This window comes from Oncorhynchus keta, chromosome 14, assembly GCF_023373465.1.
Source record: "Oncorhynchus keta strain PuntledgeMale-10-30-2019 chromosome 14, Oket_V2, whole genome shotgun sequence".
In the NCBI taxonomy this organism is placed as follows: Eukaryota; Metazoa; Chordata; class Actinopteri; order Salmoniformes; family Salmonidae; genus Oncorhynchus; species Oncorhynchus keta.
Window position 1 is genome coordinate 40,152,431 of NC_068434.1, and position 27,632 is coordinate 40,180,062.

The 27,632-nt window shown below is 42.1% G+C and overlaps 1 protein-coding gene across 2 annotated transcripts in view; it reads left to right on the forward strand.

The window, feature by feature from the left end:
- LOC118393411 (electrogenic sodium bicarbonate cotransporter 4-like) overlaps positions 1-26,639 on the forward strand; it is a 60,913-nt gene extending 34,274 nt beyond the window's left edge. Inside the window, exons 6-27 of one of the 2 annotated variants that reach the window (XM_035786056.2) lie at positions 1,186-1,241; positions 2,639-2,796; positions 3,236-3,323; positions 3,449-3,603; positions 3,782-3,910; positions 7,913-8,087; positions 8,662-8,795; positions 10,930-11,110; positions 11,211-11,301; positions 11,971-12,035; positions 13,835-14,026; positions 18,348-18,461; positions 18,613-18,774; positions 19,247-19,425; positions 19,591-19,663; positions 19,925-19,993; positions 20,676-20,849; positions 21,326-21,493; positions 21,587-21,645; positions 24,717-24,813; positions 24,892-24,962; positions 25,928-26,639. In XM_035786056.2, coding sequence (XP_035641949.1) covers positions 1,186-1,241; positions 2,639-2,796; positions 3,236-3,323; positions 3,449-3,603; positions 3,782-3,910; positions 7,913-8,087; positions 8,662-8,795; positions 10,930-11,110; positions 11,211-11,301; positions 11,971-12,035; positions 13,835-14,026; positions 18,348-18,461; positions 18,613-18,774; positions 19,247-19,425; positions 19,591-19,663; positions 19,925-19,993; positions 20,676-20,849; positions 21,326-21,493; positions 21,587-21,645; positions 24,717-24,813; positions 24,892-24,945 — 2,573 coding nt within the window. In that variant the 3' untranslated portion in view covers positions 24,946-24,962; positions 25,928-26,639. The remainder of the gene's footprint in view (positions 1-1,185; positions 1,242-2,638; positions 2,797-3,235; positions 3,324-3,448; positions 3,604-3,781; positions 3,911-7,912; positions 8,088-8,661; positions 8,796-10,929; positions 11,111-11,210; positions 11,302-11,970; positions 12,036-13,834; positions 14,027-18,347; positions 18,462-18,612; positions 18,775-19,246; positions 19,426-19,590; positions 19,664-19,924; positions 19,994-20,675; positions 20,850-21,325; positions 21,494-21,586; positions 21,646-24,716; positions 24,814-24,891; positions 24,963-25,927) is intronic. The other variant, XM_052461758.1, reaches the window with a different exon arrangement.
- The last annotated feature ends 993 nt before the right edge of the window (positions 26,640-27,632 follow it).

The window sequence follows — 27,632 nt, forward strand, 5'->3', positions numbered from 1 at the left end:
AATTGCTGCAAAGAAACCACTACTAAAGGACACCAATAAGAAGAATAAACTTGCTTGGGCCAAGAAACACGATCAATGGACACTAGATCGGTGGAAATCTGTCCTTTGATCTTATGAGTCCAAATTTGAGATTTTTGGTTCCAACCTCTGTGTCTTTGTGAGATGCGGAGTTGATGAATGGATGATCTCCGCATGTGTGATTTCCACTGTGAAGCATGGAGGAGGAAGTGTGATGGTGTGGGGGTGCTTTGCTGGTGACATAGTCAGTGATTTATTTAGAATTCAAGGCACACTTAAACAGCATGGCTACCACAGCATTCTGCAGCAATACTTCATCCCATCTGGTTTGCGCATAGTGGGACTATCATTTGTTTTTCAACAGGACAATGACCCAAAACACACCTCCAGGCTGTGTAAGGACATTTTGACCAAGAAGGAGAGAGATGGAGTGCTGCATCAGATCACCTGGCCTCCGCAATCACCCGACCTAAACCCAATTGAGATGGTTTGGGATGAGTTGGACCGCAGAGTGAAGGAAATGCAGCCAACAAGTGCTCAGCATATGTGGAAGCTCCTTCAAGACTGTTGGAAAAGCATTCCAGGTGAAGCTGGTTGAGAGAATGCCAAGAGTGTGCAAAGCTGCCGTCAAGGCAAAGGGTGGCTACTTTGAAGAATCTAAAATATTACATATATTTTGATTTGTTTAACACTTTTTTTGGTGACAACATGATTTCATATGTGTTATTTCATAGTTTTGATGTCTTTGCTATTATTCTAAAATGTAGAAAATAGTACAAATAAATAAAAACCCTTGAATGAGTAGGCGTGTCCACACTTTTGACTGGTACTGTATTTTTATTTTATTTGTTATCATATAAGGCCATCTTTTGCTCTAGATTGCAGGAAATTGCAGTTACAGGTGTTAAAAAAATGAAAAAACCTCGGAGTCCAAAGGGGGGCATTGACCCCTCCTGGCCTCCTCCCCAGCCATAGTCAGCAGCACCTGCTTGTTAAAAAAAATCCAGAGGAGAAGTGATAATATGTAATCCTCTTCAGGTCATGAATTCATTTCATTTGAAGAAGAAAAACTCAGTTGATTTGCACGTGTCTTTGATACATAGAACACTCTCCATATCCTCAACATTGATATGATCAATTGTTCATATGTACTGTGTTGCTTTACAGGTCATGCCCATAGTAGGAGTATGAATGACATTGCAGACACTCTGAGCACAGACCAGGTGACCCACTAATGCAACATTACAACTCAGCAGGCTCAATTCATTCAAACATCCTTGCAGAGCGAAACTGCAGGTTTTACAGAATTATTGTCATAAAATAATTTAGGTCTTATAATTTAAGTTAATTTAGGGTAGTTACATTACTTAAAATGTGCACTTCCTCTGTGCAGAAATTAGATTAGTTTTCCGCAACGATGTTTGATTGAATTGCAACCAGAGTGTTTGTAGGAATTCATATTCCTTCTTTTGCAATGGCAAAACGTGTTGAGTTTGCGTATACATACAGTATGTGTTTGTGCCGAATTTTCAATATCCATTTAACCAGTAAATGTGCTGAATTTTACATGTACATTTTAATTAAGTGTGGCAAGCAGCTGTATGCTGCAGAGGATTTCTATTGCAGTTGTATTTCATTGTTGCCATGGGAACCCGATGAGAGTCAGCATTGTTATAATTCTCATAACATATTTGATTGGGTTCGTTTTAAGTGTTGGTGTCACAGAGCAGTTGGGAGCATGCTGCTTCACAATTCAGTCTTTTCTTAGGGTGATTTAAAAGGAGAATTTAAACCCAGTGAGACAGACGGTCTCTCTTTAATTCCATTGTTAGCAGGGTTATTATGCTGTGAATGATGGAGGATGGGTCAGGCGTGTTGTGCTAAGCATTGGGTTAAAACGGATGCCTCTGACAATATTTATGCCCAAATAATTGTCTTGAGATAATGTTCTGGACAAATACGGCGAGTTTAGCTCAGTAGATATGCAAATTAATACATCTCTGGGTACTTGACTGTTTCTGCATCTATTTGGCTAGCGTAACGCAAAAACAGACTGGCTTCCAGGCTATCCCAATGTTTTTAAACTACCCTCACTGTTTAGTCTTTTTTTGAGTGGTTTATACTACACGTAGGGGCATACATACATGCAGTAAATCATGTACCAGTGTGCTAGTGATACCGTTGGCCACGCTTCCTTCACACATTCAAGTCCCAGGCTACATTAATTAGAATTGACGCTCAGAGACCAATTTTGTTATCCAGCAAAAACATATGCTGCCAGAAGAGTTGTGAGGTGAAATGTAATTATGTTTTTCAAACAGATCATGGAGTGGATAGATAGAAGCCTAAAGGCATTGTTAGAGCACAATGGCAATGTCAAGAAGGATAAATCTATTATATGCACATATTGTATGGTTTCACTGTCATATTTGAATAATTTATTAGTGTCATATGGTGATATTTATCTGGCTATATAAAAAAACTAGGACTTGAACTTGAAGATATGATGCAATTTCACCTCAAATGTGTTTTGTCAGTTATGCTGACAAGAAATCCAGTGTCCATACCAAACAGTATATGCCATGATGTATCATCTATTTTTGACTCCCTCCCTCCATAGCTAAGGAATAAGTTCATGAAAAAGATCCCTAGAGATGCTGAGGCATCAAATGTGCTAGTGGGTGAGGTGGACTTCCTGGATAAACCCTTTGTAGCCTTTGTCCGCCTGGCACAGGCCACCACTCTGGGAGGACTTACAGAGGTTCCTGTGCCCACCAGGTAATGGCTCTCTGCCTGCCTGTCTGACACATTACCATGTCTATTCATATTACCCTTTACTCCTCTCTGTCTGTCTATCTGTGTGTTTCTCTCGCTCTCTCTCTCTTCTTGTCTGTCTCTCGTCTTTTTCTCCGTATTTGTTCTTATACCCATGCAAATGTATTTTTTGAGCCCGAAACCATTTTTGAGGTGTCTGTTTTATCCACACTACCTAATCTAACCTTAGTTGAATGCACTGACTGTAAGTCGCACTGGATAAGTTTCTGCTAAATGACAAAAATGTACAAAATGTGGTCTGTGGTCTAACATACTTTACACATACTGTAAATAGTTGCTGCCTTACTTTCTCCTTTGCGTCTGTTCTTATGCCCAAGCGAGCACATCTTTTGACATTTTGTGAGCCGTTGTTGAGGTACCTTTTTTCCCCACACTACCACAGATTCCTGTTTATTCTGTTGGGGCCCACAGGAAAAGCCAAGTCCTATAATCAGATCGGTCGAGCCATAGCTACTCTAATGGTGGATGACGTAAGTGTCTGTCAATGCTTCCTTTTTTTTTCTTGAATACAGATGACATGGAAATACAGGCTTGATTGTCTGGCAACTTGAGTCAGACAAAAATGTGTGGACTTCACATACCCCCCCTCCCACAGCTCTTTAGTGATGTGGCGTACAAGGCTAGAGATCGAGAAGATCTGATTGCAGGTATAGATGAGTTCTTGGATGAGGTGATTGTGCTGCCGCCCGGCGAGTGGGACCCCAAAATCCGTATCGAGCCACCTAAGAAGGTGCCCACGGCTGACAAGAGGTTGGAGTCATATTTAGGTTTTATAATCTAGTTTAATCTATGTTAGTTCCATTACCTAATCATTTCCCCACATTTAAAAAAAGTCACCTCTAAGTCCCAGATATGAGGTCCTTCTCAGTATTTCTGTCATCAACACTTCCCTTCCCTCACTTCCTGTGTGTATTCCCTCTGTTTACAGGAAGTCAGTGCACTCTCTGAATGAGCTGGGTCAGCCGAACGGTACGGCGGGAGGAAGTGGAGGCCACGCTGAGGATGAGGAGATGCCAGTGGCTCACGAACTGGGAGAGGAGCTGGCACACACAGGGAGGTAGGCTACTGGTTGAGGACTGGGATTGACATCTTTTTCATGTACGTTAGGAGACTAGGAATAATGATAACATGAAATGAACTGGGTCTGAACTGGAATATCGAGAAATGCCACTGAGTGAATTGAGATATGAGGTAGAGTACTTGAGTGGAACTGGTACTAGAGTTGGCCTTTAAAGAGACATTTGAACATCTAAATGTGCTTGAAAACTTCCTGTCTCTTGTTAATTCACATTGGGAACATTCACCCAGTGGATGGATTAGGGACAGATCACAATTACTGGGGAGGGGGAGTCCAAAATAGGGGAGGGTTGTCAAACGTTTTTTTTTTGCTTTGGGGAGGGTTGTGTATTTTTTTTTGTTGGGCACAGGGGAGGGTAGTGTGTTTTTCCCTGGTTTACATTTGCTCCTTTGGAGGTTTTACTATGTAATTTATTCCATCATAGACACATTTCCTCATCCGCTTGCATGCGCCTCCCCAATAGAAAGGAAGGTGTTTTGGTACTTCCCATATGCATTGTGCTTTTCCGTGTGCAAATTTGTACTATACCACAGGTCAGTATATTCTAACAGTCTAATGGTCTATCCTGTCCTCTATCCACCATTCATAGTGACAATAGTGGTAGGTGGATCATTGTCCAGATCTGAAATAGGCCAACGAGCAATCATAACACACATAAAAACATTCAAGTCTGCATCAATTTTTTTATATGAATCGACAGGAGCAAATAGGAATAGCTGTCACGACTTCCGCCGAAGTTGGTCCCTCTCCTTGTCCGGGCGGCGTTCGGCGGTCGACGTCACCGACCTTCTAGCCATCGCCGATCCACTTTTAATTTTCCATGGGTTTTGTCTTGTCTTCCATCACACCTGGTTCCAATTTCATCAAGTACATGTTGTGTATTTAACCCTCTGTTCGCCCCAATGTCCTTGTCCGTAATTGTTTGTTGTAGTGCTTGTGCACGGTATGCTGGTATGTACTGGGTTTTGTTTGACCCATCTATTGTATTATTCGGTATTATTCTGACGGTGGTTTATGGTTATTAAACACAACCGTTGTGAATCCGTTTCCGCTCTCCTGCGCCTGACTTCTCTGCCGCCAGTAGCGTCGCATTACAATAGCTGATAGGCAGTGCAGAGGCCAGGTGCATCATTGCGCATGAAAGAACAGTGAAGACATGAGACACACAGCTAAAAACATCTCCCCTGTTGATCTTGTTTAGGGACAATACAATGCAATGAATAATTGCATTATTGTTTAAAAGTGAGTACAACATTCTATAGCCTACTCTCGGCTGAAGTGAAAATGGAATTTGAATAACAGACCAGTTGTGGGTCCACTCAACAGTTTAGAAGGTCTAGAAAGACACAGTAGAAGGCCAGTCTGGCTGTATTTTTTACTTCTGATACTGAATATGCTGTCTGTTTCACATCATCATTCTCCCAAGTTGTCCTATAATAATGTGGCCACGTATACTCCCAGCAGGCCCAATTATTCAGGAAAACTTATCACATGCTCAGCCTCCTCTCCAATCCGAGCGGCTATTCCTCGCACACCTAGAACCTAACACTTCAATAGAGCCTAAATATTTATCATTTTTAAAATGTATGACTTTTTATATGTGGCATAAACACAGCCAGTCTCAATGTTTTAATCCGAGTAGGCTACTTCAAAAGTCTCCTGTCCGGCATGTCCACAATCAACCAAAATGTAATTCCAGCGTCCTCAAAATGGCTCGACATTAACCAGGTTTCCATCCAACCTTCTTATGCGAGTAAAGTAGCCTACGTGTCTGATAAATGTCACTACACCATGGGAAAGCATGCGGTTTATGAGGCTACAGATTACATCAATTATGATGAACTTCACAGGGTGGTGAAAGTGCACAGTGATGAGGTCGATGCTCCTTTCAATAAATATTGAGGGTCTTATTTGATGTGCACTACGTATTTACACACAGACTTTTATCTGCAACAAGTCAATTTGACGGAAACACAAGTCTGATGGGAAAATGCTCCAGGGTTTCCCTTCGCTGGTAATTGCTGGCATTTGGCTGATAAAAAATAAAAAGCTGATAAATAACATTGTAGCAGGCCAAATTGTCCAGGAGAGGTTGTCTATCATAGCTGACACCCCGAATTTGCGCTTCTGCGCCATTCTCTCATGCCTTGCGTACACATGTGCCTGCTTCTGAGGAGAGAGAGCGCAAGAGAGGAGCCTTGGCCTAGGCCACCGTTGATTGCAAAGATGGAGGCCTTTTTCATTGACGTAAAACCAAAGTTAGAGAAAGAGAATGCCTATAGTGAAGAGGGGGATATAATGTTTTAATATTGTAGTGGACTAAGATGAGAAGAATGCAGTGTACTGTACAACTCCTTATTATTAGGTAGGATTACATTTTAAAACTTACATTTATTTATAATAATTCTTTTTTTATCCTTTTTATTATTATCATTGTATGTCATTGTTATTATTGTAAGCCTATTTACTGAACAAAAATATAAACGCAACATGGAACAATTTACACAATTTTACTGAGTTACAATTCATATAAGGAAATCAGTCAATTGAAATAAAGTAATTAGGCCCTAATCTATGGATGTCACATGACTGGGCAGGGGAGCAGCCAGGGGTGGGCCTGGGAGGGCATGGGCCCACCCACTTGGGAGCCAGCCAGTTTTTCCCCACAAAAGGTCTTTATTATAGACATAAATACTCCTCATATTCATCAGCTGTCCGGGTGGCTGGTCTCAGATGATCCCTCAGGTGAAAAAGCCAGATGTGGAGGTCCTGCGCTGGCGTGGTTTCACATGATCTGCGGTTGTGAGGCCGGTTGGACATACTGACAAATTCTAGCCTAATTACTGCAATATAGCCTGTTCAAAACTTTTATGAAGGTTTAAATCAGTTCACAAGTTTGCAATTTGATGAACAGAAATAGATAGACATCTGTTACAAAACACCAAAACGTTTAATTACATTCCGAGATTGTCAAGCCAAGCCTTTGATCCTGGTTAAGCCTCCAAGGTAGGGAGGGATGTGTTTTCTGTTTGTCTATTTATTGTGGTGTTGAAAACGCAACCCATGTCGGTATGTTTTTCGTTATTGGTTGTGTTGGTGGAAAATTTGTTGCAAACAGTATATTTTATATCATTATAAACATGCCATCAAAAAGTTGAAAATCTGATTTTCCCCATAGCTGTTCATTGTCTGCAACCGGCTCTGATTATGAAGTAATGAAACATGCAGGGAGAGTGAGCTCTTGTGGTGGTCGGCGAACCCTCAATCTTCTGGCTCATAGCCCTGCGTGGCATCGACTGTCATATGAAAATATTTTTGACGCTGGGGAGGGGGGTGCAATTTATTTTATAACACCTTGAGTTGGACCCCTCCTGGTCAGAGAGGTTCTTCGGCTGTCCCCATAGGATCATTTTTTGGGGGGTTCCAGGCAGAACCCCTTTTGGTTCAATGTAGAGGCCTTTGTGGAAAGGGTTCCACATGGAACCCAAAAGAGTTCTACCTGGAACCGAAAGGGTTGTACCTGGAACCAAAAAGGGTTCTTCAAAGGGTTTTCCTATGGGTAGAGCCGAATAACCCCTTTAGGTTCTAGATAGCAAAATGCAAGAGTGTAGCCAAGATAATCTCGTCTCCATTCCTCATCGGCCTGATATTATAGTTTTAAATCATCATCGGTTCAATTGGCCCATCCTGTCACACTGTGAAACGACAGACAGACTGAAATGAAAGTGAGTCCGCGTAAAATGATGCATAAAACAGGTGATAATGAATTTCAAACAGAGTATGTGCACCATCCTTACCAAAGTGTTTGTGTCTGTGACAAGCACTTTGTGACAATTGCTGATGTATAAACTGGCTTTATAAAATATATTTGATTGATTGACTGTGTCTGTGCCTGTGTCTGTGACAGGTTATGTGGAGACCACAGTGATTGTAGCTGTGTCAGGGTCTGCATCATTACCAGAGTGTCTGTGTTTTTGTCAGGTTCTGCGGAGGTTTGTTCCTGGACATGAAGAGAAAGCTGCCCTGGTTTCCTAGTGACTTCTACGAAGGCTTCCATATCCAGTCCATCTCTGCAGTCCTCTTCATCTACCTGGGCTGCATAACCAATGCCATCACCTTTGGAGGCCTGCTGGGGGATGCCACAGACAACTATCAGGTAGAGCTGATGTAGCCTGAACTCCAGAACTGTTGTGCTAACATTCTACCCCTTGTAATCTGTGTCAAATGACAATAGGTTTGGCATATTTACGGAGTAAAATGAGTGAAACGTTAGCACAAACAGACTGGTACCCGAGTTAGGGCTTATGACCCTTGAATTAATTTAAATGGAGTTAATTTACTGATTAAAAAAAATGTATCTGAGTCGGTGATTTGCTAAAGAATGTTTTTAGTATGGAACATGAACCAAAAAAATGGTATGGTAGCTAACTCACTCTAGGTGATATATGTGTGTGACGGATGGGAACAGTGACTGCACTAAATCCATTTGTTCAGCTCAACACATACTGAAACCATTTAGGATAAGTGCTCTGGCTGGCTGCTACTGATGATTCGCACAGACTGTCTGTCAGATTGAAATATAGCAGGCTCATACTGCCTTTCTCTAACACATTCACAACCACTTCTCTCTGTCTGTCTCTCTTCATTTTCCCACTCCATCTCTCTCTCCCTACTCTCTCCCCTACCCTGTTTCTCCCCCTGCCCTCCCTTCTCTCTCTCCTCTATATCAGGGTGTGATGGAGAGTTTCCTGGGCACAGCGTTGTCAGGAACAGTGTTCTGTATGTTTAGTGGTCAGCCCCTCATCATCCTTAGCTCCACTGGACCCATCCTCATCTTCGAGAAACTGCTCTTCGAATTCAGCAAGTGAGTGAGAGCTCAACCCCACTTCAAAGTCAGACACTGTAGCCAAGGGGTGTCGAACTCATTTTGCCCTGGGGGCTGCATTCATTCTTCAACAAGGTCCGGAAAACCGCACTGACATTTTTTAATATTTCCTTGCTGTCAGAATTTTCAAAACATTGTCCTCTATCCATTGTTTTTTGAATTTTCGATGCTCCCTGACTGTTTATTGATTATTAGTGAGCTGGACAGTCAAGAAACTGTATGAACGTACAGTGGGGAGAACAAGTATTTGATACACTGACGATTTTGCAGGTTTTCCTACTTACAAAGCATGTAGAGGTCTGTAATTTTCATCATAGGTACACTTCAACTGTGAGAGACGGAATCTAAAACAAAAATCCAGAAAATCACATTGTATGATTTTTAAGTAATTAATTAGCATTTTATTGCATGACATAAGTATTTGATACATCAGAAAAGCAGAACTTTTGTATTTTGTATAAACCTTTGTTTGCAATTACAGAGATCATACGTTTCCTGTAGTTCTTGACCAGGTTTGCACACACTGCAGCAGGGATTTTGGCCCACTCCTCCATACATACCTTCTCCAGATCCTTCAGGTTTCAGGGCTGTCGCTGGGCAATACAGACTTTCAGCTCCCTCCAAAGATTTTCTATTGGGTTCAGGTCTGGAGACTGGCTAGGCCACTCCAGGACCTTGAGATGCTTCTTACGGAGCCACTCCATAGTTGCCCTGGCTGTGTGTTTCGGGTCGTTGTCATACTGGAAGACCCAGCCACAACCCATCTTCAATGCTCTTACTGAGGGAAGGAGGTTGTTGGCCAAGATCTCGCGATACATGGCCCCATCCATCCTCCCCTCAATACGGTGCAGTCATCCTGTCCCCTTTGCAGAAAAGCATCCCCAAAGAATGATGTTTCCACCTCCATGCTTCATGGTGTTCTTGGGGTTGTACTCATCCTTCATCTTCCTCCAAACACGGCGAGTGGAGTTTAGACCAAAAAGCTCTATTTTTGTCTCATCAGACCACATGACCTTCTCCCATTCCTCCTCTGGATCATCCAGATGGTCATTGGCAAACTTCAGATGGGCCTGGACATGCGCTGGCTTGAGCAGGGGGACCTTGCGTGCGCTGCAGGATTTTAATCCATGACGTAGTGTGTTATTAATGGTTTTCTTTGAGACTGTGGTCCCAACTCTCTTCAGGTCATTGACCAGGTCCTACCGTGTAGTTCTGGGCTGATCCCTCACCTTCCTCATGATCATTGATGCCCCACGCAGGGAGATCTTGCATGGAGCCCCAGACCGATGATGATTGACCGTCATCTTGAACTTCTTCCATTTTCTAATAATTGCACCAACAGTTGTTGCTTTCTCACCAAGCTGCTTGCCTATTGTCCTGTAGCCCATCCCAGCCTTGTGCAGGTCTACAATTGTATCCCTGATGTCCTTTACACAGCTCTCTGGTCTTGGCCATTGTGGAGAGGTTGGAGTCTGTTTGATTGAGTGTGTGGACAGGTGTCTTTTATACAGGTAACGAGTTCAAACAGGTGCAGTTAATACAGTTAATGAGTGGAGAACAGGAGGGCTTCTTCAAGAAAAACTAACAGGTCTGTGAGTGCTGGAATTCTTACTTGTTGGTAGGTGATCAAATACTCTTGTCATGCAATAAAATGCAAATGAATTACTTAACAATCATACAACGTGATTTTCTGGATTTTTGTTTTAGATTCCATCTCTCACAGTTGAAGTGTAACTAACTAAAAATTACAGACCTCTACATGGTTTGTAAGTAGGAAAACCTGCAAAATCGGCAGTGTATCAAATACTTGTTCTCCCCCTGTTGGTCCATTATAATTTCTACACAGTTTCAATTTGTTTTCTTCATTTAAAAATATATTGAGTTCTCCCCCCCCCCCAAAAAACACCCCTGTTGTAGCCTATACAGTATATAATATATTGATACATATGGTTCCTCCCTTTGATTTGAAAGACAATTCAAACACCCACATCAGACATGATATACTATGAAAGGCACAATGGTGAGATTTGATATGCCATATTGGAGAGCTTGTCCGTACCAGCTTTATACCACCTTTCACCTTCTGCCCTATATCAATGTTCTTATTTCTAAGGAACAATGGTATAGACTACATGGAACTGCGTCTGTGGATAGGGATCCACTCCTGTATCCAGTGCTTCCTCCTGGTCGCCACGGACGCCAGCTACATCATCAAGTACATGACCCGCTTCACAGAGGAGGGCTTCTCCAGCCTCATCTCCTTCATCTTCATCTCTGACGCCATCAAGAAGATGGTGAGTCACACGCAGGCATGCGGACGCACACAGCCGCAGCCACGCTCACACTTAGGCACACACGCGCACACTTAACTGTTGATGTAATGTGCTGCTACAGATGGGCTCCTTCAAGTACTATCCCATCAACACCGACTTCAAGCCAGACTACGTCACTGCCTACAAGTGCGAGTGCCTGGCCCCAGACCCCAGTGAGTCCATCCTTGGCTGTATAGTATATCATTATAGTACAGTAACAATCAAGTTAGCCAGAGTTCCCAACAGGGGTCATAGTGGTTGTCATATGGTTGGAGGGGTAGTAATGGGGAATTAGGGCCTAGTAGCTTGGGTGCCAATCTGTTTCTGCTCTCATGTCAAATCCTTATGGAATTGTCATGCCAAACATGGCAAAGGTTTGACTTGACACTGACAGAAATGGAGTTGGCAAGAGCACAAACAGAAAGGATTATAAACAGGACCTGGCTACCTCTAATGATTTGGGGACATAAAGATTATCGTATGGTTTGGTAATATAATGAGGTATTATACCTTTATGACTCTCTGGAGATGTTCACTGCATTGGGAAATCGTTATGAGAATTGACTTAAGGTATTTGAATAATGTAACTGATTTGTCTTATATTTGTTTTTGCTGCACTCACAAATGGCTGCTGTCTGATGCGAGTGAGTAACACTGTATGCATGAGCTTCAACTAGCTACTTTCTCTGTTCAAGGTCTCCAAGTCTACCTGATGAATTCTTATTCCATTTCTCTTGTCCCTTGACTCTGCCCTCTCACTGTTTTCACTCTCTGCATCTCAATTTTTCCTTTCATAACCCTCCTCTCTCCTTCTGTCTCCCTTCTTTTCACTTATTAAACAGTGGCTTCAATGATCTTCAATGGTTTAGTGCCCGTGCCAACTGATAACACCTCTAGTCTCTTTGGAGTAAGTGATTTTTGAAATTACGTTTTTACTTTGTCATGTCCAGCAACAACAACTGGGACCTAAGCCACCCACCACAAGGCCCCTAAATTTGCCCAAGAAAGGCAAACAACTTTCAAACCCACACCAAACTTAAAGACAGGAATCAAAGCAAAAAGTGGAGAAAAGCAAAAAACAAGGAAGATCAGATAAACGGCAACGAAATGAGTTAACCCTCCACATCTGTCAAGCCAACTTGTGCACTGGGCCAGCTGCTCTTAAATATAACCTGTGCCAGCACAGGGGAAATACCTTCTGACTAACGAGGTGACTCCAATCGGTGTGCCGACCGTGCTAACGTGCTAACATCCAACCCCAAAATATAAATGGAAAAACCAAAGCCTGTAACACCTTCCCCCTTAAGGCAACAAACATACCCTATATTTACACTACCGTTCAAAATTTGGGGTCACTTAGAAATGTCCTTGTTTTTGAAAGAAAAGCACTTTTTATGTCCATTAAAATAACATAAAATGATCAGAAATACATTGTTAATGTTGTAAATGACTATTGTAGCTGGAAACGGCAGATTCTTTTTTTAATAGAATATCTACATTAGAATGTCAAGTTTGACGAATAGAAGCCTCACAAGTGCTCATCTGGCAGCTTCATTAAATAGTACCCGCAAAACACCAGTCTCAACATTAACAGTGAAGAGACGACTCCGGGATGCTGTCCTTCTAGGCAGAGTTCTTGTGTCTGTGTTATTTTGCCCATTTTAATATTTTATTTTTATTGGCCAGTCTGAGATATGGCTTTTTCTTTGCAACTCTACTAGAAGGCCAGCATCCCGGAGTTGCCTCTTCACTGTTGAGACTGGTGTTTTGCGGGTTCTATTTAATGAGGCTGCCTGTTGAGGACTTGTGAGGAGTCTGTTTATCAAACCAGACACTCTAATGTACTTGTCCTCTTGCTCAGTTGTGCACCGGGGCCTCCCGCTCCTCTTTCTATTCTGGTTAGAGCCAGTTGGCGCTGTTCTGTGAAGGGAGTAGTACACAGCGTTGTACGAGATCTTCAGTTTCTTGGCAATTTCTCGCAAGGAATAGCCTTCATTTCTCAGAACAAGAATAGACTGACGAGATTCAGAAGAAAGTTATTTGTTTCTGGCCATTTTGAGCTTGTAATCAAACCCACAATTGCTGATGCTCCAGATACTCAACTAGTCTAAAGAAGGCCAATTTAATTGCTTCTTTAATCAGGTCAACATTTTTCAGCTGTGCTAACATAATTGCAGACGGGTTTTCTAATGATCAATTTGTCTTTTAAAATGATAAACTTGGATTAGTTAACACAACGTGCCATTGGAACACAGGAGTGATGGTTGCTGATAATGGGCCTCTGTACACAATCAGTCGTTTCCAGCTACAATAGTCATTTCCAACATTAAGAATGACTACACTGTATTTCTGATCAATTTGATGTTGTTTTAATGGACAGAAAATGTGCTTTTCTTTCAAAACAAGGACACTTTATCATGTAGACACTTTATCAACCAATTGGGAATTATTTGTTTACAGCAAATGGCTTTCCTTTGAAGAGTCTGAAAAATAAGTCGATTAGTTCCCATATTACTATTTTCGTCGCCCTTATGTTCTCTTGCACTCTCTTTCCTTTTATCTTCTCTCTCTCGCTCTCTCTCTCTCTCTCTCTCTCTCCCAAGAAACCTCACATCCTCACAGCCATTACTCTCCCCTTCACCTTATTCTTTGACCTCTAAAACGGTGTCCTACTCCCTGCCCTCCTGCATCCCTCTCTCCTCTTAGTTGAACATCACAGACCTGGACTGGAGCCAGCTCAGTAAGAAGGAGTGTGTGAAGTACGGAGGCTCTCTGGTGGGCAACACCTGTAAGTACGTCCCTGACCTGGCCCTCATGTCCTTCATCCTGTTCTTCGGGACCTACTCCATGACCGTCTCCCTCAAGAAGTTCAAGTTTAGCCGCTACTTTCCTACCAAGGTGAGACTAGAACGAACTGAAGAGGAGCTGGATGTTTATTCATTGACATAGAGGCTGCATCGCAAATAGCAGCCTGATTCAGCCACAGTTTCATACTTTTTCAAGGCAAAGATGATCTATTTAAAACACTTGAGGCAGATATGATTAGGTGTAATCTGTGGTGATTTGGGGTAATCTCCATGGAGATATGGTGTAAATAAGAGCAATGACCGAAACATGCTTAGATCTAAACTTTTGTATACAATTGTCTCCCCAAACTCCTCAATGTACATATTACAGTAGATCCCATGGTATCCTGAAACTGCATGTTACTCACAGACAGGAATATTCTATTTCACCTATATTATAGCTGAATACAGCTTCAAATCAAATTTAATAGTATTTGTCACATGTTCCAAATACAACAGGTGTAGAACTTATTGTGAAATGCTTACTTACAAGCCCTTAACCAACAATGCAGTTTTAAGAAAATACCTTTAAAAAAAGTAAGAGATAAGAATAACAAACAATTAATGAGCAGCAGGGAATAACAATAGCGGGGCTGTATACAGGGGGTATTGGTACAGAGTCAATGTGTCAATGTGCGGGGGCACCGCTGTTGTCGAGGTAATTATGTACATGTAGGTAGAGTTATTAAAGTGGCTATGCATAGATAATAACAGAGAGTAGCAGCAGCGTGGGGGGTCAATGTAAATAGTCTGGGTAGCCATTTGATTAGCTGTTCAGGAGTCTTATGGCTTGGGGGTAGAAGCTGTTTAGAAGCCTCTTGGACATGGTGCTCCGGTACCACTTGCTGTGCGTTAGCAGAGAGAACAATCTATGACTAGGGTGGCTAGAGTCTTTGACCATTTTTAGGGCCTTCCTCTGACACCGCATTGTGTAAAGGTCCTAGATGGCAGGAAGCTTGGCCCGATGATGTACTGGGCCGTACGCATTACCCTCTGTAGTGCCTTGCGGTCGGAGGCCCGAGCAGTTGCCATACCAGGGAGTGATGCAACCCGTCACTGTTGTGTCATCAGTAAACTTAATGATGGTGTTGGAGTTGTGCCTGGCTGTGCATTCATGAGTGAACAGAGAGTACAGGAGGGGACTGAGCATGCACCCCTGAGGGGCCCCCGTGTTGAGGATCAGTGTGGCGAATGTGTTGTTACGCACTCTTACCGCCTGTGGTGGCCCGTCAGGAAGTCCAGGATCCAGTTGCAGAGGGAGGTGTTTAGTCCCAGGATCCTTAGCTTAGTGTTATGAGGGCATTATGGTGTCGAATGCTGAGCTGTGGTCAATGAATAGCATTCTCACATAGGTGTTTATTTTGTCCAGGTGGGAAAGGGCAGTGTGGAGTGAAATAGAGATTGCATCATCTGTGGATCTGTTGGTACGGTATGCAAATTGGAGTGGGTCTATGGTTTCTGGGATAATGGTGTTGATGTGAGCCAAGACCAGCCTTTCAAAGCAATTCATGGCTAGAGACGTAGTGTTCTTGGGCACAGGGACTATGGTGGTCTGCTTGAAACATGTTGGTATTACAGACTCAGACAGGGAGAGATTGAAAATGTCAGTGAAGACATTTGCCAGTTGGTCAGCGCATGCTCAGAGTACATGTCCTGGTAATCCGTCTGGCCCAGCAACCTTGTGAATGTTGACCTGTTTCAAGGTCTTACTCACATCTGCTGTGGACAGCGTGATCACACAGTCGTCCGGAACAGCTGATGCTCTCATGCATGTTTCAGTGTTACTTGTCTCGAAGCGAGCATAGAAGTTGTTTAGCTCGTCTGGTAGGCTCGTGTCACTGGGCAGCTCTCACTGTGCTTCCCTTTGTAGTCTGTAATGGTTTGCAAGCCCTGGTTTGCAAGTCCCTGCCATGGTTCAACCGGGTTAGAGTCCCGCTCGAAAGCGGCAGCTCTAGAGCATGCGGTGTAGCCTCAAGCTCATTACCATAACGATTAGCGATTTCTTAAATGAAATCCTGTCTCATTATCATTTTCTTAACAATCCTGTCGTCTCAGATTTTCAAAATATGCTTTAGCCTGTTTGATGGTGATAGCTAGCTTAGCATTTAGGTTAGGGCAACATATTCACAAAAACCAGCAAAGGGATTTAATTTACTTTGAAGAACTTCAGATGTTTCAATAAGGAGACTCTCAGTTACATAGCAGATGTCCAGTTTGTCCTGAAAGATTCTTGTCCATTGTTCCGTTTGTTACTATGCATTTGGCTACCGAAACTAACCGAAAGTCACCTACACGGCAGCTCATGGAAAACGTTGTTTGAATCAATCCTCAAGCTCTCTTCATTGAAATGCGAATGCATTCTTCTCTGCCTGTAATCCATGGCTTCTGGTTCTTATGGTCAATCTTCCAATGATATGGCTATGTACATACAGTCACTGTGTGGACGAAAACGTCCTCTATGCACTTATTGATAAAGCCAGTGACTGATGTGGCGTACTCCTCAATACCATCGGATAAATCCCAGAACATATTCCAGTTTGTGCTAGCAAAACAGTCCTGTAGTTTAGCATCTGCTTTGTCTGACCAATTTTTTATAGACCGAGTCACTGCTGCTTCCTGCTTTAATTTTTGCTTGTAAGCCGGAATCAGAAGGATAGAGTCAGATTTACCAAATGGAGGGTGAGGGAGAGCTTTGTACGCGTGTGTGGAGTAAAGGTGGTCTCACATTTTTTCCCCCTCTGGTTGCACATTTAACATGCTGATAGAACTTAGGTAAAACTGATTTAAGTTTCCCTGCATTAAAGTCCACGGCAACTAGGAATGCCCCCTCTGGATGAGCATTTTCCTGTTTGCTTATGGCGGAATACAGCTCATTGAGTGTGGTCTTAGTGCCAACATCGGTCTGTGGTGGTATGTAGACAGCTACAAAAAATACAGATGAAAACTCTCAAGGCAGATAGTGTGGTCTACAGCTTATCATGAAATACTCTACCTCAGGCGAGCAAAACCTTGAGACTTACTTAGATATCGTGCACCAGTTATTGTTTTCAAATATGCATAGGTCCCCGCCCCGTGTCTTACCAGAGGCTGCTGTTCTGTCCTGTCCTACAGTTTAATGTCCCGTACAGTCGCCCCATTTATTTTACAGTGATTGAACGTTAGCTAGCAGAACGGAAGGCAAGGGCAGATTAGCCACTCGTCGCCTGATCCTCAGAAGGAATCCTGATCTCTTTCCGCGAAACCTACATTTCCTTTTCCAGTGAATCACAGGGATCTGGGCCTGGTCGGGTGTTTGTAGTATATCCTTCGCGTCCGACTCATTGAAGAACTCCTCATCCAATTTGAGGTGAGTAATCCCAGTTCTGATGTCCAAAAGCTCTTTTCGGTCATAAAAGACGGTTGCAGCAACAAAATGTACAAAACAAGTTACGAACAACCTAAAAAAACAAAGAAATTGCATGGTTGGTTAAGATCCGATAAGATGGCAGTCCTCTCCTCCGGCACCATCTTGAACAAGCTTAAAAAACAAGTGTTTTTTCTGTGTTTGTGTCTCTGCATTTAAAGAGTTTAATTCCAAAACACTATATATCCATTTTCAGAAATGTTGGTAAATTAGCTTTTATTTTTTAAAAGAAATTATCAAAGTGATTGGTGTGTTTTTTCACTATCTAATCATGGCATGGGGCTATTCAATGATAGACATGTATTTGTTTAAAATCTAGAACTTGATGGTTTCATTTTAGACAGACAAATATGTTTTTTTTTTGCTAAATGCAATATATCCGCCTCTCTCAAAGAAATAAGTAGTACTGCTAGGTTTTACAGTCAAATGTAGCAAATAACTACATTTTCTATAAAGAAATTTACAAATGGTACATTTGTGACATCAATATTTTATAATTCAATACAATAATATGAGATATACTGTACATGTACATTTTTTGTCATTTTGCCGATGCTCTTATCCAGAGCAACTTACAGTTAGTGCATTCATCTTACGATAGCTAGGTGAGACAACTACATATCACAGTCAAATATGCAGGATATGAACATTCCATTCCAGCAAATCAATGGATATAGCGTTTTGCAAAAAAACATATTTTTTTATAAAGATCTATAGTCTTTGAATTGAGAACAGAAATATTTGACAGACATGAAGGTAAGCAATCATTTCTGATGAAAAAAAAAAGTTAAATGTGTGAACGTAGTGTTTTGGAAATAAACTGTGTATTTCTTTGAGAGATGATTTATGTTTCTCGCTAGACATATTTTCAATTCTTTTCATTTGCTTTGTTCTGTGTCTGTCCGTGTCTCTGTCTATTATGTCTGTCTGTGTGTCTGTCTCTTGCTCTGTCTGTGGCTTCTGTCAACAGCTGCGGAAGCTCATCAGTGACTTCTCCATCTTCATGGCTATTATGACCTTTGTGGGTCTGGACAGGTTAATCGGGCTCAAAACCCCCAAGCTCATTGTTCCCACAGAGTTTAAGGTAAAGGAACAGGTTCAAAATAGCTACTCTTTTTTATTAGTTATATTCCTGACCGTACCCTAAAACAGTTGTGTATCATTATACATGTATGTACATGTCCTTTAATCAATGAATGGTCACTCGGACACTGTCCCTTACTGACTCCCTTTAGCCCACACGTCCCGACCGGGGTTGGATAGTGCTGCCGTTTGGGAAGAACCCATGGTGGGTGTATTTGGCCAGCTTCGTCCCTGCTCTCCTGGTCACCATCCTCATCTTCATGGACCAGCAGATCAGTGCTGTCATTGTCAACCGGAAGGAGAACAAACTGAGGGTACTTTGAGGGGTGTTTTTATTGATTGATTTAACCTTTATTTATCCTGGAAGTCCCATTGAGTTCAGGAGACCTCTTTTAGAAGGGACACCTGGATGTTCTCTATTATATACACAGCCAAGCCTGTTATAGTGCAGACATTGATAACAAGTTTAACCTCAGTTTTTTGGAGATCACAGTGGGCATCACACATGTTGTTTGCCATAATCTCGGTTAACCCAGAACTAAATCTTGTGTAATTTGTGCAGAATCTGTCCATGAGAGAGGATGTTTGCCACAATGAGCCATTTATATTGTATATAAGAGATGTACTTGTAGAGGTAAACTATAGTTCCTAGAACCTTATTTGGGTTTTGGTGTCATGTTGGGGCCTACATAATGCATAGGACAATTGCCTCAATGTCATCCCCCATTGTGAGTTTGTCCTACTCTGTTCTGTATGTCCCTCCACCTGTGTGTTCCTCCCTGGCAGAAAGGGTGTGGCTACCACCTGGACCTGTTCTGGGTGGGGGTGCTGATGGCTGTGTGCTCCTTCTTGGGCCTGCCCTGGTATGTGGCTGCCACTGTCATCTCCATCGCACACATCGACTCGCTGAAGATGGAAAGTGAGTCCAGCGCCCCTGGAGAGCAGCCCCAGTTCCTTGGTGTCAGGTGAGGGAGCACTGAGCAGTGACCGTAGACTTTGACTATGGATGATGTACTGGACAGTATAGTCCAGGCAGGGCTTGTCTCTTGTCTGCTGTCTATTATAGATGGAAAGGTTTGCTGGTAGTCATCCCTTCTCTGTTTCTCTCTCGCTTTTTCTCTATTGAACAGGGAGCAGAGACTGACAGGGATTCTGGTGTTTGTTCTCACTGGAGTCTCCATCTTCCTGGCTCCCGTTCTACAGGTCAGTAAAATGTATTCATTTCCTCTGACCGAAACAAGGATTATGGATGAAGGATAAAAAGTATCTGCGCTCCAAATGGCACCCTATTCCCTATGGGCCTTGGTCAAAGGTTGTGCACTGAACAGTAGTGCACTGGCCATTTGGGGTGCAATCAGTGTTTTCTATACCACCACGTAACATTATCAAAGGGGATCAACAAGATAATGTGCTGATGTTGTCTGTGTGTTTAAGATGTGTGTTCTCCCTCTCTTTCACTCACAGTTCATACCCATGCCAGTACTTTACGGTGTGTTTCTCTACATGGGCGTAGCATCTCTCAGCGGCATTCAGGTATGTATATACCAGAAAACAAAGTAGACAGCCAGTGGTTGTGTCAATTGAAAGTCTCATGGTATGCCGGTTCTTCCTCTGACATGAATTCAAATCTCCAAATGAAGATGCATTCTCTGTGATGTCGTTCTTTTCCTTATCAGAAACCGTGTGTCTGGAGGGAAGGTGACTGTATTCTAGCCGCGTCTAAAGCAATTTGGAGATGCATTCTGATGAGGGCATTAGCTAGGCTGCTCAGAGCGGAGCTAGGATTTCAGTGAAGGGCTCAGTGAGTCTGTTTGTGCTCTGTGTGTTGTGCTTTTTGGCTGCACCCTGCCAATCAAAGGGAAATGTCACAGACGAAAGAGTAAAATGTCAACAGCGAGGTGAACAAACATTAGACAGGGTCCATGAATGTATACATGGAAATACAGTATGTCACAAGCCTATTGTGCCTATCCATAAACAGCCTATCCATAAACAATTGTGTGTGGCTCAGTTGGTAGAGCATGGAGCTTCCAATGCTTTGGTTGTTGGTTTGATTCCTGCTGGGACCACCCATATAAAAATGTATATACACATTACTGTAAGTTGCTTTGGATAAGTGTCTGCCAAATTGCATATCTTATGGAGATAAAACATTGGAAATTGAGAATAATGCAGACAGTGATGAATGTGTGTTCTCATTGTCACTCCCCTGTAGTTCTGGGAGAGGATCAAGTTGTACATGATGCCGTCCAAGTATCAGCCTGACTTCCCTTTCCTGCGTCACGTGCCTCTGAGGAGGGTCCACCTCTTCACCCTGGTCCAGATCATCTGTCTGGCTGTCCTTTGGGTTCTCAAGTCCACCGTTTTGGCCATCCTCTTCCCTGTCATGGTATTATTCATGACTCGCTTTTGATTGGAACAAGCATTAATACATAGCTGTCAAACCCATTTGAGTGTCTGCTGTTTTTTGTCTTTCCTTTCAATTTGTGTCCAATTAAGACCTAGACAACCAGCTGAGGTGAGTTTTTACCAATAAATCAGCTTAACTGATCAACAGTGCATGGGAGGAGCAAAACCTGCAGACACTCGCCCCTCAATGGAATGTGTATGAAACCCCTGCATTAATGCATAAAAAAAGATGGGCAGCTCTCACAAGCTAAAGTTTTACTTAGATTTATAACCAGAAATCACAACGGACATAATTTCAGCTATACATTCAAGCACACTTCAACATACAAATGACCTGATGTGATGTAAATGTTGGTTACTTATGAAGAGTTTAACTTTCATCTTCTTTCCTGTTGATGTTATTTTCTTGTCATGGAAGTTATGTAAGCTGGGATAATGTGCTTGTGTGGTGAACAGATCCTGGGGTTGCTGGTGGTGCGTAAGATGCTGGACATGGTGTTCTCTCAACACGACCTGGCCTGGATAGATGATATCCTGCCTGGGAAAGATAAGAAGAAGGGCGATAAAGATGACACGAAGAAGAAAGACAAGAAGAAAGGGAGAGCAGACGACAGCAAAGACAAGGTGAGAAACGTTAAGATTTACTGCCACCAACTGGCTGGTTTAGAGCAAAATAATGTATTTCTGATGGCTGTGTGTGTGTGTGTTTGTACGCAGGAGAAGTACCGCGCTTACTCCAACTGCTCGCCCAGCTCTGAGTCTGACCTGGACCGCAGGTACTGTGTGCTTAAACTACATGTCCCCTACAGAGACCTCCTTCAGCCCGCTGACGCCCAGTCACAGTGGGCCGCTCACTGCCAGCCAGGCAAATACATCCCCTGATACATAGATTACATAAACACGAAACATCAGCCTGGCAGATTTATGCAGACCCAAAACATGGACACACACACACACATGGGCGCCTGACTTTGTCTTAAAGTAAAAAAAAATAATAAAAAGAGTTAAACATTTTAAAAACATTTCCTGCAATTGTACACTGTTTCTTTACAGGTGGAATCTATATTTATGAACAGAACACACCTATTTGTCTTAAGTTCTGCCACAAGTTATATTGAGGTCGACTACTCAAGTGTTTTTTAGAACACAAGGCCAGAAAGGAATATGTGCACATTTATCTAGGCCTATATGCCAACAGTGCGCAACAATGCCTAATTTATCATAATCATTACAGATTGCAAAACCTCATTTCTAAATTGTCAATAAAAAAAACAAGTGCCATTTAAGATTTTTTTTAAAAACCGCAACATCAACTGGTTATATTATGTGATGGAATACAATCTTCAAAATGCAGTAACCTCAGCAGTGGAGCTTGCTTGTAGAAGCCTATGGCTGTGCAATGGCGTAGCCTTGTTTTGTTAATTTATCAGACAAGACGCTCTTATTTCCCGAGCCATTATAACAGTCAAGGCACCTATTTTGTAGTAAAAAAACCCATAATGTATTATAACAGAATAAAATACAACAGAATATTTTTCCAAATGAAAAAAGTGTGAAGTGAATTGCATCTCGCGACTCAATTTGGCGTGTTGAAAGACATTTTTTTTTCATTCAGATGTTCGATTTAGTTTATTCTGCCTGTTTGGAATTTTCTAAACGAACAGTTCCACGTAGCGAATTACGGCCACAACATATATTTACAGTAGGCATAGGCCTAATGATTCTGATGAAAATACAGTCTTTGTCTTTGTCAAACTAATGTTTTTGCATATTTTCAGTGAGGAACCTGTGTAGCCTAGCCCTAGACTAACCAACTCAAAGGGCACTAGCAGGTCACAACGTAACCAAAGCGGAAAATAGAAGGAACGCAACTGTCATCATTTGACAAGGAATGTAGCTTGTGTATCCCATCGTTTAGATACTTTTTCTCTAGGCATGTATTTCTAGGCCTAATGGGAGAAGAAATGCTTGATGCTTGGCTTAGTTTATTTTTAGTTGTGCCCCGCAAATACACACGTAGGCCTATGGAACACTGGTGTCAAAGCAAATTAACATTGTCTTTCAAACCACATTCCACTAAATAGTACTGTATTTAATTATTTTTTATCTGGTTAAAGATTGAGAGAGACTGATGCCCATCCATACCTACCTCCGACCTCCGTTTTTTTGTCACTGTGTCACCATGACGATGTTTAAAACTTGTCTCAGCAACAGAAATATTCTATGCAACGGGAGTCAATTTTACTTACCAAGCAAAGTAGAGCTGTTCTATCGGGGTACAAATATTATGGGTTTTTTAATTTTGCATTGTAACTGTGAAGCGGCCACATGTGCACTCGCACCGAGCACTCAACCAGGACTGTTACTTTTGTAACTGAATTAAAACATTTTATCTATGTGATTTCACCGATTGATGTTGGGGAAATAGATGGCAAAAATGCAGAAGCGTGTTAAATACCTGTAAACAGCTTGGGGAGAAACATTCTTTCACAGATTTAATCATGTAATATGTGCCATTGCTCAGGCGCCTATGCACACACACACACACACACACACACACACACACACACACACACACACACACACACACACACACACACACACACACACACACACACACACACACACACACACACACACACACACACACACACACACACACACACACACACACACACACACACACACACACGGTCTTATACAAATAACCTTGTGGACACACACTATAAAGTCCCATTCAAAATCCTATTTTCACTAACCCCTAACCGTAAGCCGTACCCTAACCCTAACCTTAACCCTAACCCTAAAACTAACCCTAGCTCCTACCCCTAATTCTAACCCTAACACTATTTCTAACCTTAACCCTAAACCCCCTCGATATAGCATTTGACCTTGTAGGGACTAACAAAATGTCCCCAGTTGGTCAGATTTTGGTTTGTTTACTTTTCTTGTGGGGGCTTTTGGTCCCCACAAGTATAGTTAAACATGTCCACGCGCACACACACAGCTATAAATACACACATAATTTATCACAGACAGTGTTCCATATTGTTCTCAGAGAATATACCTTCACACCCTTCTCTCCATGCACTTTGATACGATGCAGATAGTTTTTGCACGTGTTTTTTACCCCCTAGTGCCAAGGAAAAAACTAAATGTCCACTAAGGGGCAGTCCCAGGACCGAGTTTGGGGAAGCCCTGTGCTAAGCAACATTTGCTGCTATTTTTAAGGCTGCGTTATGCTGCGTTAGGGAAGCTAGTTGTGTCATTTTGTGTCAGTGTCTCTCGATATGTGTACACACACCACAGGCACAAGCATGTGCATAATTCCAGCATGCTAGCCAATAGCTATACACTATCTCCTATGTATTTTCACTTTCTACGGCACGGTTTATATTCTGTAGAAACGTTTGACATATTGGAATAGATTCATAAAAGTTTACGATTATATTTGAATGTAGTGGATGCACAGTATTTGAGTATTTGAGAGTGAACAGCGTTTGGCCCACTGTATGTGTGCATCCCCATGCCACATGCATCAGGCTTTTCTCACAGTGTTGGTTGTTTCTTTTTCCTCCATGTGTTGTATCGTCTAGTAGCCTATCTATGGGTCCCATTCACAAACACAAATGTTTAGTTTAGTTGTGTCGTCATCCCACATAGTTGCGTATTCTTCCCCTTCTATCCTGTTAGTCATGCCTACCTCTGCGTGGTATTTTTGAATAGGAACTATGACAACAATTTGTGTCTGCGTTACGTTTAAGGAAGCATAGTTCAGAATAGACTTATTGAAGATTAAGATCAAGGACCAACTGAAACTTCTGCTTTATCCCAACCCCTCCGAAAGACACACAGGTTATAGATGTTGGACCAGGGGGCTGCCACACTGGGCGCACGTGGAGCAGTTGTTCTGGGTGTTAAGTGCCTTGCTCAAGGGCACAACTGTAGGCAATGGCATCTAGGGTTTGATACCAGCAACCCTCCAGTTACCAGCTCACTTCCTGACAGATTTTTCCCATTAGGTATGGGTTTCGAACTGGCAATCCTCCGGTCGCTGGCTCGACTCTAACCGCTAGGCTACCTGCCGCCCAAGGTCAGACCTACGTCTTTGCTTGTGGTTTTTCTAAATAAATTAGGAAAGGAAAAACTGCAAAGTAAGGACAAACTTTCATTAAGTGAAGTTTTGCATTTATTCTTCACAAACTGTACATTGCATTCATTCCCACCCCTCACATTCCAAATAGGGTGTGACCTGATCAAGAAGGGTGCAATTGCAGACCGCAATTAGAAGCATTGTCTGATATAGGCGTTTCTTGATATCAAGTTACACCCATTGATGCTCGCCATTGGTCTGTGGCCATTTTTTTCACGTAGAGGACAACAATTGTTGGCAACTGCTAACCTTAACCTCAGTCTCATAACCTTCCACGCTAATTCACCTAACCTGCCACATTAAGTCGCCTAACCTGACACGTTATTTATCCAAACCTGCCACGTTAGTTATCCTAACATGTTATGTAATCAAATCATCTGTGTCGAGAAACCATCAGTCTCACAACACCAGAACTGACCAATGGCAGGTATCAATGGGCGTTTCCTGATATTAGGGAACTAATATCAGTTTGCAGTTTGCAATTGCACCATATTCAGATGATCCACAGAAAGGCTTGAAACACTATGGCATAAAGAACAGACATCAATCACAGTTGACAGCCAGCCTAACTCTCTGTCCTGTTGTTTCACATTAGTTTGTCCAACCTCCCCTCTAGTCTAATTTACTCTCTGGTACTATGCATCAGATCCATATTACATCTAACAACTGACTACCTCCCTGTCTAGCCCAAGGTTACCTTACCCCTCTCCCGTCCCTCCTTCCTTCTGTGTTTCTTGCCTCTCGTTGTGTATGTCATATATTTAATTTAACAGAATATTTTATCCAAAGCGACTTACAGTAGTGGATGCATACATTCTTGTATGTGCGGCACAGCGGTAATCGAACCAATCTGAGCCACGCAGGACCACATGTATGTATGATAACTGGAACTTGCCGTTCCTCAGCATCACCCTGCATCTGAAGATCTCCTGTCCCTCGTCCCCGACGGTCCCTATGGCCCACGGCCGTGGCATGGCCTTCCCCGTGCCCCAGGTGAAGATCGAGATGGAGTCAGACTAGGACACGGACACTGATCACCCCCGCCACAGGGACTTGGTCAGCGAAACAACGCTGTAGGCGATTGACAGACCGAGTTGTCACCTGTAGGCACTGACTGCTGTGTGACAGAGCACAGGCAAACGTGGGTCCACTGCGGACTCTGTACAGTACATAGATGTAAAATGCTGACCCACTTACACACCAAGACTCTTCTAGAATGCCTGCAGAGGACAGTACAAGGTGGCGTGGACTAACAGCTGACAGCATATGACACCTAACATAAATGAACTGGGAATACAACATGCATATGGAGCACTACATTTCCCATAGCTGTCAATTTCAATGTGTCCAAAATCCCAGCAACAGTTTCTGCTTTTAAACTAGGAGGCACTTTGCTGAACTGTCATGGATATCTCTGTTGAGAACATGTTGACTGTATAGTTTTCAGGATATGCATAAGGTTAGAAACACAATGGAGGTATATAGGAGAAAGGTGAGTGAAAGATCTGGTATGTGCTGTATATGAGAGTATTTTGTGTCAAGATATTTATTTAGATTATAAAAGTATATAGTATGTATTTTTCACTGTTCATACAGATATATATATATATATATATATATATATATATATATATATATGTATGTGTATATAGTAAGTATGAAGTGTGAGGTCCAGAATAACTTGAAGTGAAATCCAGAATTTCAATGTCAGTAAAATTGGCCTGCCCTTTCATCTGATAAATGAGTTCTTGAATATCCTTCTTCAGCAAATAATTGTGTTTTTTTCTGTGTGTATGTGTGTTGTGAGGTTGTATGGTGCCTCTTCTTGTAGAAAACTAGCTTGCCTATTCCCTCGTTCCTATTCCCTCTTGTGTTTTAAAGCCACTGGGGAAAAAAGAAAGACAAAAAATGTGAATAGCCTACTTGACTGAATATTGTTGTTTTTGAAAAATGATTGATTTGTTAATAACATGGTTGAATACAGCGTTTTCCAATCGTTATATTATCCCATACTGCAGGGGTCATCAACTAGATTCAGCTGTGGGATTATTTTTTTCTTGGGGGGTGTTGTACATTTGTACTCTGCAAATTGAAAAAACAAATACTCTACAGGATGAAGCAAGAAGCCCAAACCTGGGTTCATACACATTTTGACAGATGGATTTTCATGACTTTTCCAGGACTTCTCCATGACATTTAAACTAATTTCAATGACAAAAAAATGGCATGCTTAAATGTGGTATCGACACTGGGAGGCACTTACAAAAGCATGCACACCCAGTAGCTCTCCATCTTCCAAAATATTTAATAATTGTAAAACATTGCAACTTTACAACCAAATACATTTATGCCTTAATAAAACAATTCACTCATTCAATATATCTAAGATCAAATGGCTATGATAGGCCACAAATCTTTAGAGCTGTGCTTTTGGCTTAGCCCACATATTTCTTCAGGAAATGTACTTTTTTTAGTTTAGTCATATTTATTTTAGCTATGCCTACCTTAGAAGTGTTTACTTTGCAGGCTGACAAGCATCTATAGAGTTGCAATGTCCACATACATTTGATGCCCAAATCCACTGGAAGTACAGTTGAAGTCTGAAGTTTA